This window comes from Camelina sativa, chromosome 13, assembly GCF_030686135.1.
Source record: "Camelina sativa cultivar CO46 ecotype springtype chromosome 13, ASM3068613v1".
NCBI classification, from domain to species: domain Eukaryota; kingdom Viridiplantae; phylum Streptophyta; class Magnoliopsida; order Brassicales; family Brassicaceae; genus Camelina; species Camelina sativa.
Genome location: NC_141892.1, coordinates 7,762,050 through 7,774,469, shown reverse-complemented (window position 1 = coordinate 7,774,469; position 12,420 = coordinate 7,762,050). Strand labels below are relative to the sequence as shown.

General features: G+C 35.7%; 2 protein-coding genes and 1 pseudogene across 2 annotated transcripts; all 3 read right to left on the bottom strand.

Moving 5' to 3' along the window:
* Positions 1-2,370: 2,370 nt before the first annotated feature.
* Positions 2,371-4,629, bottom strand: LOC104735969 (putative E3 ubiquitin-protein ligase LUL3). The gene is made up of 3 exons (XM_087480059.1): positions 3,961-4,629; positions 2,927-3,431; positions 2,371-2,718 (listed from the first exon to the last, which is right to left on the bottom strand). Exons 1-3 carry the CDS (start codon positions 4,494-4,496, stop codon positions 2,599-2,601), a joined length of 1,161 nt encoding a protein of 386 aa, XP_087336185.1. The 5' UTR covers positions 4,497-4,629; the 3' UTR covers positions 2,371-2,598.
* Positions 4,630-4,870: 241 nt separating this feature from the next.
* LOC104735968 (uncharacterized) lies at positions 4,871-7,491 on the bottom strand. The gene is made up of 9 exons (XM_010455869.2): positions 7,021-7,491; positions 6,610-6,671; positions 6,314-6,368; positions 6,082-6,180; positions 5,902-5,988; positions 5,687-5,803; positions 5,510-5,602; positions 5,395-5,425; positions 4,871-5,277 (listed from the first exon to the last, which is right to left on the bottom strand). Exons 1-9 carry the CDS (start codon positions 7,114-7,116, stop codon positions 5,069-5,071), a joined length of 849 nt encoding a protein of 282 aa, XP_010454171.1. The 5' UTR covers positions 7,117-7,491; the 3' UTR covers positions 4,871-5,068.
* Positions 7,492-8,045: 554 nt separating this feature from the next.
* On the bottom strand, positions 8,046-10,473 carry LOC104735967 (uncharacterized; annotated as a pseudogene).
* Between the last annotated feature and the right edge of the window lie 1,947 nt (positions 10,474-12,420).

The following is a 12,420-nucleotide window of genomic DNA, read 5'->3' as shown; positions in this document are numbered from 1 at the left end:
CTATTAATCCATATATAGTCGAATGTTGATAGAGTGAATGATAACCAAAGGGTTTTTATATTTTTGGTAATTATATATGGTTGAGAATTGACAGTGTGAACTGACGCAAATGATAATATCTTTGACGGTGGTACAAGATTCGTATTAGGCTCTTCAGAGCTAAACTGCTAAACTAACACTGAACTAAACTACCGAACCTAGACTTCAACATTTTGCAACACCTATAATACCAAAAAAAAAAAAAAAACACCTATAATACCAATAATTCTGGCGCATCCGTCTTACATCAACAGTTCAAAATACCACAAATAGAACTTCAACTAAGCCATCATGTGCCACAAACATCTATGCGCTATCTCACATTGAATCCCTAACATGTATCCGAAAGATATGAGCCACTCCCTTTATATATTACAAATAACATAAAACCCTAGAGATTTACTTATATATATCTACTGAATCTTCTTGATTATCCAAAAGCACATTTCTTAAAAAGTCACATTATCTTGTGTGTTTGAGCTGCATCAGTTCTGTTCCACTAATCTTTCAAACACTTTAGTTACGTTCTTGAATCATAGTTATCTTCATTTTTGAGTTTTTATCTCAGCCAAAATTACACGTTTAAAAATAGTCTCGCTTGGATATCTAATTGCAAAATATCCCATTGCCGAACACCACTGATCATTTTTTCTACGGGCTAATGAATACAATTGTGGAGTTAGCTAAAACTTAAAACATCTTGATAAAACCCTATTTACTGTAAATTTAAATCTGAGAAAAAAAAAGTGTTTGGGCAAAAATAATCGATTCGTTTAAAGACTACATAAACAAGAAACAGATGTTGAATAGTTGTTTTTATTGATCAAAGTCTCGAGCTCAAATACAAGAATTCAAGGCACATCGAAGCAATCTATAAACCCTAGCCGCGTTCTAGAGTTGAGTCGTGTGTCTTGTGTTTTAGGTCTCTTGCTTTGTTTCTTCCCCCGTCTCTCGTGGAGGCCGCTCTCTTTATATAGAGACTCCTTTGCCCTAATCCCTTAGGATTTGTCTTGGGCTTGCCGACTCTATCTATGATAGGGTCGGTCACGGGACTCTTGGCCCATTATTAAAGTCGGTCATTAGACTCTTGGTCCCTTAACAGATCTAGTCGCGTGACTTTCGGTCCATTGACGAAGTTAGTCGCGAGATTCTCGGTCTCGTGACAGAGTCAGTTACGAGATTCTCGGTTCCTTGAACTAATCAGGAAGATTTTCCTTTTATAAAATAAACTCTTATTTACGCTGATTTTATCCAGCAAAATATGCGCTGACTAAATAAATTATATTTATTTATTTATGATGATAAAATTATGCCTAACAAGAAGGGTTGGTCGAAAATAATATATAGGAAAGTGAAAGAAAAAAAAATGTTGATACAGGGAAATAGGTGATAAATGAGATTCGTTGAGGAACTTTGATTAAACATCATGGTATGACTAGTAAAAATTGTCATAGGCAGAAAGGGAAATATATCACTTCGAATCCAATATATATAGTCCAGTCCAAAACAAGACAGAGACAATCACACATAGACCTCTCACCTAGGGTTTTCAATTTTCATTGTTCAAAACTTTCAAAATTGTATGTGTTGCGTTTTTACAGTGTTATGTTTATGTTTTTACTTTTTTATTACACTTTAAAAACACTTTTTTTTTTTATAAGAAACATCATGTCTTAGACCTCTGATACCACCTGGTTCCAATAGGTATATGTAAAAAATGATTTCGCTTGTGAAGAGGGTCACTTCACTACTATCAAATGAAGACTTTTTTGTATATTTAATATCTTCCTCAATTCAAAAGTTTGAACATTCTGTCAAAAAGAATGAACTCAAACTTCACTTTTCTAACTTTTTCTTTCTTTCTCAGGCTTAACTTCAATAGGAAACATTCTCCATCTCCAAACCAGCTTTTCCTTTTCTTTTAGCCTTTTTGATAGACAAAAGAGCAAAAAGGAGAGAGGAAAAAGAAAGAAGAAGATTACTTCTTTGAATGTTCTTCATCAACTTCAGTTCCATCTCTCTTTATTATCTTTTGAATTTCTGTAATTATCAAGGTCCCCTTTTTTTGTCTTCTACACAAACTTTTACTTTCTAGAGAAGAAAGAGTTAAAAGAAAGCCAAATAAGGGACATATAGAGGTATCCATAACTCTTTCCAGAACTTTCCTGTCTATCGTAACATAGAAGTGATTATTACGAGGTTCGGTGTCTAGAGAGTATGACTCGATCCATTACTATAACCAACATATGGTTGCAAGTTCAGTTAAGCAAACAAAGAAATAGTATCCAATAACACATCAAAGAGATTAATAAGTGGTTCAAGCAGAGAGACTCAACAAGAACTTCTCTAGAATCATTAGAGAGCTATATATATATATTACAATACTGATGTTTTCGTTTTTTCTTCCAAATTTCCGAAACTAAGAGCAACAAATATGTACAGAGTATGAAATGAGGTTTGTTTAAGCAAACAGGGCATTAGAATTTGCTTCAAGGGTTTCGGAGAAAAAGAAGAAAGAATCAAACTTGGTGTATAGAGTGAAGGGAACAAACCTCTCTTTCAGTGTTGTTCATTACTACTTTCCACTTTCATCTTTACAAGTCTTTCGATAGGTTTTCTACAAATGGGACACTTGTTTGACTGAAACGGGAGTTCTTTTGCGCAGTCACTGCATAAACACTGCAAGAGACAAACACATCATGATTTAGTCTCGATGACAAGACAACCAAAAAACCTATGTTCTTGTAAAAGATTTGGTGTAGTAAGTCTAAAATGACAGAATGACAGACTTTGCATGTTCATGTTCGAAACTACGGGTAATAAGTGTACCGACTAAATGCAAAACTTGTGTTTAGAAGAAAGCAAAGAAAATTGGAAAAAGCTTTACCAAATGTCTACAAGGCATGACGGCTGTGTCCTTAGGTTCAGTCAAGCATATGACACATTCTTTGCCACCGGTATCTTCTAAGCCCGACGCAGCATTACCTTGTGTGGTCGAGTTATCGATTCCATACAAATCCTGTAGTTCATATCGTTTTCCTTCAACTTCATCCCATAGGATCTGTTTCATGACTTTCACTTTAAAAGATCTATCGTTAGTCTTCTCCAAACCGGCTAGTGTGATTTGCTTATGAGCGAATGTTTCCTCTGAAACCGAGCTTGGTGGGATTACTGTCTCGGCTGATATTACAAGTGGGTACACCTCTTGTGTTGTTGGTTTCGATAGATCATCCAGTGAAAAGAAGCCTAAGTCAGTTCCTGTCCCTGAAGGTTGTAGAAACTTCTGCGCAGTACCTTTTAGGAAAGGGACTTTGGTTGGTGGGTAAGCTTCTGGTATATGCGGAACGATTGTGCACTTTGATTCCTCCTTTGCAAAAAATATGACAGTGAAACTGAAAATGAGACAAGTAACACATCAATCAGACTCACTGTTGGTAATCTTCTTAATAATGTTCACAAAAGCCATAAGCTTGGTATGCAACACACAGAGTATAATAAGATTGATATGTAGCTAAACTAGCTCAATGTCGCAAACAATTACTTGACAACCGCAACTGCAATTAGCCAAATCTAGTCCCTGTTCTGGTTATAATAATCACTAAACTTGGATCAATTGAACCAAATTGATCCTAAAAGAAAATTGAAAAAAAAACCTAAATTCCAGTTACAACTTACAAGCAAGCAAGGGTTTTGAGTCACATCATGTAAAGTTTAAACCTTTTTGATCCAAATACGAGATTCATCAAGTAAAGTTTAAACCTTTATGATCCAAATATGAGATTCAGTATAAATTAGAAGTCTCATGAACCCTAATTAGCCAATCTCATCCCAATTCCGAATTCTAAAGTCAGAAACTTTCACACAAATTCCGATTGATCAAAGACCCCTGTAACTGTAAATCATCAAATTAAGAATTTATACCTGCCATCGAACACGGCATCGAAGACGAAGGAAACAAGATGATGACCAGGGTTAAGATCGTCTGGTTCGAGCTTCACCGTAGCTTTATTCACATTGACAGCATTCTTCACCTTCTTCGCGTTCTGGTGCTCCACAGAAGGCAGAGGTACCTGAACCGTAGGCGGACCGAAGTAAACCGGCCTCATCAGAGTATTCCAACCATTGTGATGGTAACCGGTGAAATACGGAGGAGCTGGTTGCGGGTAATACTGGTTTTGATAATAGTTTTGACCGTATGGTCCGTGATTAATCTGCGGCGGAGGAGGCTGAGAAGACGGTGGTTGTGGTGGAGGAGGAGCAGGAAGAGCGAGCTGTGGAGTTGAAACGAGGTTGTTGTGAGTGTAGCTGTAGTCGTTTTGAGGCGGCGGTTGTTGCGAGGGAGGATCGGCAGAGTAATAGTACGGCGGACGAGAAGGAGGAGGAGGTGGAGGAGGGTGATTGTGGTTGTGACGGTGGTGGTTGTTGTCACGTCGACGGTTGCTGAAGGAGATCCCCATAGATAGACAAGACTCAGAAGACAAGAGGGATTTGTAAGAGAAGAGAAGAAGTCAGATCAAAGATTTGTCTATGTTAGAAACTTTAGAACATGTATTAATTACCTTTTTTTTTTACTTTGCACAGTTAAATGATATCTTTACCGCTAGATTCACTGCCACTTTTGTATTAAAGAGTCAACGCGTTGTAACTTTTTTTTAATCGTACTTGACCGAAAGAGACATGACTATATTTCTTCTTCCTATTCAAACCCTTGAAAAAACAAAAATACACATATTTTAGCTTTGAATATTATTATGTTCAAAAAAAAAATTATATTTTAGATATTTGGAGCTGTAGAAAACTCAATACATACAAAAAAACAAAGAACACTACATCGCGAAACCCGTTTAATTTATTTTTTATTCATTTAATACTTAAACACCCTGTGAACTAAATAATTACATCTCAGAAGAAGAAAAAAAAAACTTTTTGAAAATAATTTTTAATCTATGTTATTTTACAAACCAAGAAAAACTATGCTTTGTAAGTTGAAGATAAAAAAGATTATTATACAAAGTATTCAGTAGCGTTTTTATTTAAGGACTATGGTTGTCTCTTGTTCCTGAGGTTGTTGAGCATCTATCTTTATTAAGAGAGGCTCGTTTAGATCCGTAGGAGCATCGTCAGTAACGGCCAGCTCCGGTGAGGCTGCAACCGCTCCGTTCATGTCTCCTCCGTGCTCTGCTAAAGCTTTTCTTAAAGCGTACTTAGCCACTTTTGTAACACAGACCATTAATATCACTGCAAATAAACAGAACAGATAAAAAGAAGAAACAATAATTAGTGGTTCTGTGCATTTAGCAGGTTGATAAAGATTCTATTGTGGTGAAGCTGAATTCTAGGAATTGTCCAACTAACCGGATATTACAAGGCTTGAAATCAAGATCGCCTGCAAAATGCAGAGCACAGATCAGAAAAGAGATTGAAACAAGAAGCTGAGAATGCACTTGTTAACTTTGTGCCAAAACATTACCCAGCGACTTAGCGAGAACTCCCTCCACTTGTGAGTCACATCAGAAAGGTCTTTTAGAGTTGTTCCAACATACACTAGGGCAAGCGTTATTGGCTGCGAATTAATAATGTGTCAAGATGTATTCTTTTGATCTTACGATTTAAACATTTTACAGAGAGGTGAAGTAGATTAGATTACCATCATCCCTAACCAAGAAGAAAGCAAGTATGGACCTAGCCGAATTGGAGTTACAGATAAGAGGTAGTTCAACATGCTGAAGGGGAGAAGCGGAGCAAGCCGGAGCAGCAAGCATATCTACATTCAATTTTTGCATATTCATAAGTAAAACACAGAGTGTCAGAACACACACAAAAAAAGAAAGGATTCAAACTTGGTAGGTTTAAAGTGCAAACCTTGAAACCAGATTTCTGAATCGCGAGCGCCACTGATTGAAACTGAGGATAATCCTTCAATTTTGCAACTACAAAAGGTTTTCCAATCTGCATAAGAGCATTTACCATGTAAGCTCCAAACAATAAGGATAGCGTCTGTCTGCATATCTTCTAACTACATAAGAACTTTGAGACACTTACTGTACGGCCTAGAAGAAATGCTGCTCCTGAGCCAAGTGTAGCACCGACTGAATCTGCCACAAAACCAATTGGCAGCCCAAAAAGGTAGCCACCACCGATCTGAATATCACAAACTTCAACCAAATAAGATTTCTCAAATTTGTAGATAAATCTGAGACTCTCGAAGTGAATAAACCCTCTCCTGGATAATAGTTATATTACACAAAAAAGAAGAAGAATCTGATGTACATACCGTGAGAACCGAGGCAGGAACAGCCAAAACTGTTAGAGGAATGTATGCAACAGCTCTGCAAACATTACCAGAGAAAGAAAAGTTCAGTACAAAGGTAAACAACTTGCGGAAAAAGGCATCCTAACTCTTATGTTCCTAAATTTCTAGAAGTTGTATGTGCATAGACTTGTTAAATCCATGGATAAACATTACTAATGAAACAGATTACTGCTGCTGTAGCTCACTGCTACAATACACGCAAGAATCTAATAAACATCAAATACCAAGAAACAAGAAGAAGAAAAAGAGTCACTTACAGGACAAAAGGTCCCCAAGGCCCTAGATCTTGTTCAACCCATAACAAAAAATCCTTCAAAAGCTGAGAAAAAAATACAAAGAAATAGTAAGTTTCGGACCATAAACTAGCTGATGATGACGAAAAATCAATAATACTCCAAAATGAGACGAGTTCAAAAAGGAAAGATGCATCCAGAGACAAATCTATTAGCTTTACTACCACATTTGCTTCTGCTAACCAATTCAGCCACACATAAACACATCTCATGCCCACAAATCATATGCAAGGGGTAAAAATAAATAAAAAAAAGCTCAATCCTTTTCATTGCTACGAAACCTCAAATGAGATGAATTGTGAGAATATTTCAGAGATGATCCAACAAAAACAAAAACCCATTTCATTAAAAACCCTAATTTAGCTAATTACGGACCTTCTCAACGGGGAGAAAATAGCAAGCTAAGACAATTGCAGCTATAAGGATAAGGAGAACCGAAATCCGAAGACCAGATCCCCACGTTAACGCCATACGACGCCTCCGGCGACTCTTACACGGCGTTCCCGGGATTGAATCTATTTGACAAGCAGCCAGCTATTATTGAGAGAATTACGACAAAAAGCAAAGAATATTTCAGAAATCCTCCTCCTTTGTGTGTGTGTGTGTGTGCTTGGCTTGGCTTGGCTTGGAGATGATCTAATCTCAGAAACGGAAAAGGGCAAGACTTTGAGGATTTTAATTGGGAGGGGAGGTTTCGTGATAGGGATGATGGGATTTGGATTCAATTCAATTGTTGCTGATTTGGTTTGGAGGAGAGTTCCATGTTTAGCGTGAGAGAGATGGCAATTATCAGAACTGTGTGACTGGTTACATTAAACCGCGTGGCCCGTACCGACTCTTTAATTCGATTTCAATTATACTACTACTATCTTTTTAATATCTAAACAAATTTATATTTAAAATTAAATAGAATCAAATTTTTACTCCCTTCTCTAATTTAGATAACCAATTTTTTTTTGTTAATTCACAAAAAGGTATTATGCCATATGTATAATAAATTAGTGACCGCGTATATGCCGTTTGGTTTGCTCGTTTTATGATTGTATATTATATAAATTAAGTTAAATTACATTAGAAAAGAAGATCTTTGACCAAAAGATAAAACAATGAAAAAAAAACAATGACATTAAGTATTTAAGTGACACGATGCCACGAGATGCATATTTCATTTTAATTATTCAAAATGACTCCTTCATTAATTACAAAAGATGGTCAATCATTTATTTATAGTATTTGTATAAAATATGATAAATATACACATTAAAAAAGATGTGATTTAGAAATTTTTATTCCAATGACGAATTCTTTTCAAAAGAACAGAAAAAAAAAAAAACAGCAATGTAACTATTTTTGACCAAATAAAAACACGGGTGTAATCGGATGATTACTGAATTTTCAGCTGTGACTAAAATTACCAAATCTTATATAGCTAACAACATCATACAGTAAATCAAGTAATCAACAAAGTCTCTACACAAGACAAATAAAAGAATCTCTCCCAAGTCCCTAAAACCTGAGCTTTCTCTAGTCTCTACTCTGCTCTTTTATCTTACACAAACTGCATTTAACAAGACATGAACAAGCATGAGATCCACAAAGTACTGATGCCCAATCTCGCCGTCTCTCCACCGCATCTTGGCCGGAGCTTTCCCGTAGTGAACCCCGTCGTTACACCGGTTATCAAAATGCCAAGGATACGTCATATCGAAGTTATCAATCACACCCGAGACCAAACCTAGTTCCTTCATTTTCTCCAAAAACACACCATTGTACACTTCCATCTTGCTCGGGTTAAACGCTAGCGTCCTCGCGTAACCGCCCGTCGCAATAGTGTTCCTAAAAACCACTTCCGGCGGGCGGAATCCTCGAGCTATCACCGAGTCAAAAACGTTTCTCCAGAACGCAGCCGCGGTTTTAGTTCCTTTTGTGAACGCTCTAAGGTTAGACCAATGAACACCGTCGTGTAGACCCGAGTTAACGATCATCACGTCCGGTACACCTGTCTCTTCGACGAAATAGCTTTTAAGCAACTCTCTAAAGGCCTCATCTTTAAGTGAATCAAGACCTTGATAGTTTTGAGTCTCGTTCCAATGTCCATTAAAAACACTCGTGATCCTAACTGTTTCTGACGAGTTCTTTGGATTCGAGAACTTCAAATCAAACCTCCTCGGCACAACACCAATCTCCGGATGACCCAATACAAAGTTCAACAAGTTCCTAATCGAATCAACATGGTTCGAGTCACCCCAAAAGAAGATCCATTTGTTCTTCAAACAGTCCCAAGCCGAATCATCTGAGAAGAGCTTAAACGAACAATGGCTAGAGTAAACCCAACCATTGCTCTCTAACTCAGCTAAAGCTCCATAGCACCATGGTTCACGGCAAGGGAAACCATCCGGTAAGCAACGGTAACGTCCGTCGTTGCTGATTTCGCATTCCTTGTTCTTACCAAGCCTAACCCACCGACCAGACCAAACGTCTCTGTCGAAATCAGACCGAACACATCTACGAAGCTCCGGAAAAACAACGTCGGGTTTCTTGACAAACCGTAATCTGAAACTACGTAGCTGTCTGTCGAAAGCGAAACGCGAAGGGCTATGTTTAAGACCATGGAAGCGACGAAAGAGCAAAACAACAGTGAGATTGTAAACTCCGGCGAAATCAGGATGAACCTGAAGAAACAAAGAGTAAGTTCCGTTTCCTAAGTCTTTAACCGGCGGTCTAGATTTCCAATTTTCGCCGGAGAGATCAGTCTCGAAGTAATCTCCACCGATACAAACTCGTTTCCCAGAATCGTCTAAAGATTGAAACTTGAATTCGTGAATCTTACCAGCCGTTAACTCTACTGAACCCTTCCCGTCGATTCCCGGAACTGAAATCTCAACGGTCTTTGCTTCTCTGCACTTCTCTCCTCCAGGAGGAGCTAACCAGTTTCTTAAAACATTCGCCGTAAAGTTCTGCTCTTGCTCGACAGAGATCCAAGAAAGCTTCTTCACCCGGGTCGGATCCAGATCCAGAGAAGGAGGAGAAGTGAGCCGCCGCATGATTTTTCTCCATTAAATGTGTATAGTAGCCAATGCCACCGAAGCAGATATTAATTTGATAAGGGGAATTTGGAGTAATTCTAAGACCGCCAAGTTAGTAAGATACTACGACTTTTCATTGTCAAGAAAATGCTTTTCTTTCTCCTTAAGCCAAAGAAGCAAAAATATCAGACGGTTTGATTGTTGGAGGCAAAACTTAAACTTCTCTTTTCGCTAAGATCCGGCTTACGAAATGATAAATGTGATTGTTGCAAATATGATTTTATAGTTGATACAATCATATCGAGGCTTGAATGGTTGGTCAGTATGCTCTGGATCAAACTAAAATCGAATCAGTCTGTTATTTTTCTACCATTCACACAATTGTTCGATATATACTCTATACCAATTCCGTATTAACTTCAGATCAACTTTAAACCAATAAAACAGTTGTTAATATGCATAGAACAGTAACTCCATACTAAAATATAACTATTTATTTGTATGCTTTCAAAATATTACATAATATTACATACTATATTACAGATCCAGAGAGTTGAGTCTCCATGATTTTTCGATGAAGGTTTTGAGTGTACAACCGTCAATGGTCCATACGATAACCATTAGGAAGAAGACGAGTGATGTTAGAGCGCTTAATCTCCATTGATGAAGATGATAACTCAGTGATGGATACGGAATCACTACTTTCTCTGGCATCTGAAGAACTCTTGACGACAATAGGAAAGAAATCAAATTTGACGACACGGCGAGTTCCAAGGTGATTTTTAAGGAAAAAACATACTCAGCTACAGGAAGTATTGTTTAGTAGATGGCCACATCCCAACTTAAAAAATGTATTGCCAACTACACTAAATATATGTATTGCATGATGACATATATCAATTATGATGATATGTACTCAACATTACAACATTTTATTTCGGTACACCGTTCATTAAAATCTGATGTTGACCAGTATTGAACGGCGTTGACCGATATTGACTAATAAAAATATGCATTTTTTTTTGTTTTTAATATTAGAAACGAAAAAAAAGATTTAGTTGAATTATTTAGGAATCATTTATAGTGTTTTATAATGTAAAACATATATGGATCCAAAATAAAGATATATTTTATATAATTCCATTAATTTAGTCTTATAATAGTTATCTTTTTCAATTTCAAAACTTAACTAAAATTGAAATAAAAATCATTCATAAGATATTAAAACTTAAATTCAAACCAGATAATCTTGTTATAATAAATCAAATAAGAAAACTATTTATTTTAACTTTATTAATTTAAAAACATCAACTTCTTACTTAATTTATCTAAATATAAAATTAATATTATTTAATATTCTCAACCACAAAAATATATCTACAACAAAAATACTTAGAACCAAACCCAATACATATCAAAATTATTAGAATTATTGAAAAATGTTATATACTCATGGTAAAAAGAAAAAATTTAATATCTGAAAAAATTATTAATGATTTTTCATTTCAATTTTATTAATTTTTGCAATATAAAAATATATCATATATCTGTTAATTCATCCAGTCTTATAATAGTTAGTTTCTTTTTCTATTGTAATTAAAAACATCAACTTACTATTTGATTTATTTAAATACAATGTTTTTGTTATTTAATAAAAGAAATCTATTTGATTGTAAACAACAAAAACACACAATATTTATTTTTAATATATAGAAGATCCAAAAAATTGAGTTTGCAAAACAATATATTTGACTGTAGAAAATATTCATATATATATATGAATTTAAAATAATTATTAATAATTTTTATTTAACTATTAGTTTAGATTCAAAATTAAAATTACTAATTATAAGAATGAATACATTAAAGATGTAAACATTATTTTTTTGGTTTCTAATATTAAAAACAAAAAAAATTGCATATTTTTATTAATCAACATCGGTCAATACTGATCAACACCGAATTCTGATGAACGGTGTACCAAAATAAAAAAGTTGCGATGTTGACTACATGTCATCATATAGTTGGTATATGTGACTATGCAATACATATATTTCGTGTAGTTGGCAATACATTTTTAAAGTTGGGATATGTGACTATATATCGAACAATACTTTGGGTAGCTGAGTATTTTTTTCCGATTTTTAATGTTGTTCTCAATTTTGAATAACTCGAGAAAGGAAAAAGCGTAATTACAGAGTTGGTAAGAATTTTAGAGATTGGTCGGCAGGAGAGAAATCTGTGGAGTGCGGAAGAGTAAGGATATGACAATTATAGTCACAGACGATTATACCCTCGTGAATAAGCGGAAACTACCATTAGCTCCGAACCGGTGTGATCGCGCCGTCAACCAAGGAAGCGTGTGTTTAGAAGTCGCGTCGGCGTGACGTCTGGTTAAACATGAATCGGTCGTGTAGTGTACGGTGGGATTTTAGAGACAATGTTGGCGTCACGTGTCTTTTTGTTTTCTCATTGTCGCACCGCCGCTTAAAAAAATATCTTTTGCCGGGATAATATATTTCATAACTGATGACAAAAAAAGAAAACAGATATTGAGATAAAAGAGAATGGTTAGGTGTGAGATTATAACTTTATAATTCACAGTTCAGTTTTGTTTGGCTGCTAATAATGATCCATCTTAATCCTTTTGGTTAACTGAAAAGTCAACAATTTTTGGTAAACAAAAAAATCTATCTTTTAGTTAGGAAGATATTGGTATAAGTATGATGTTGATTGTTTTAGGTGAAAA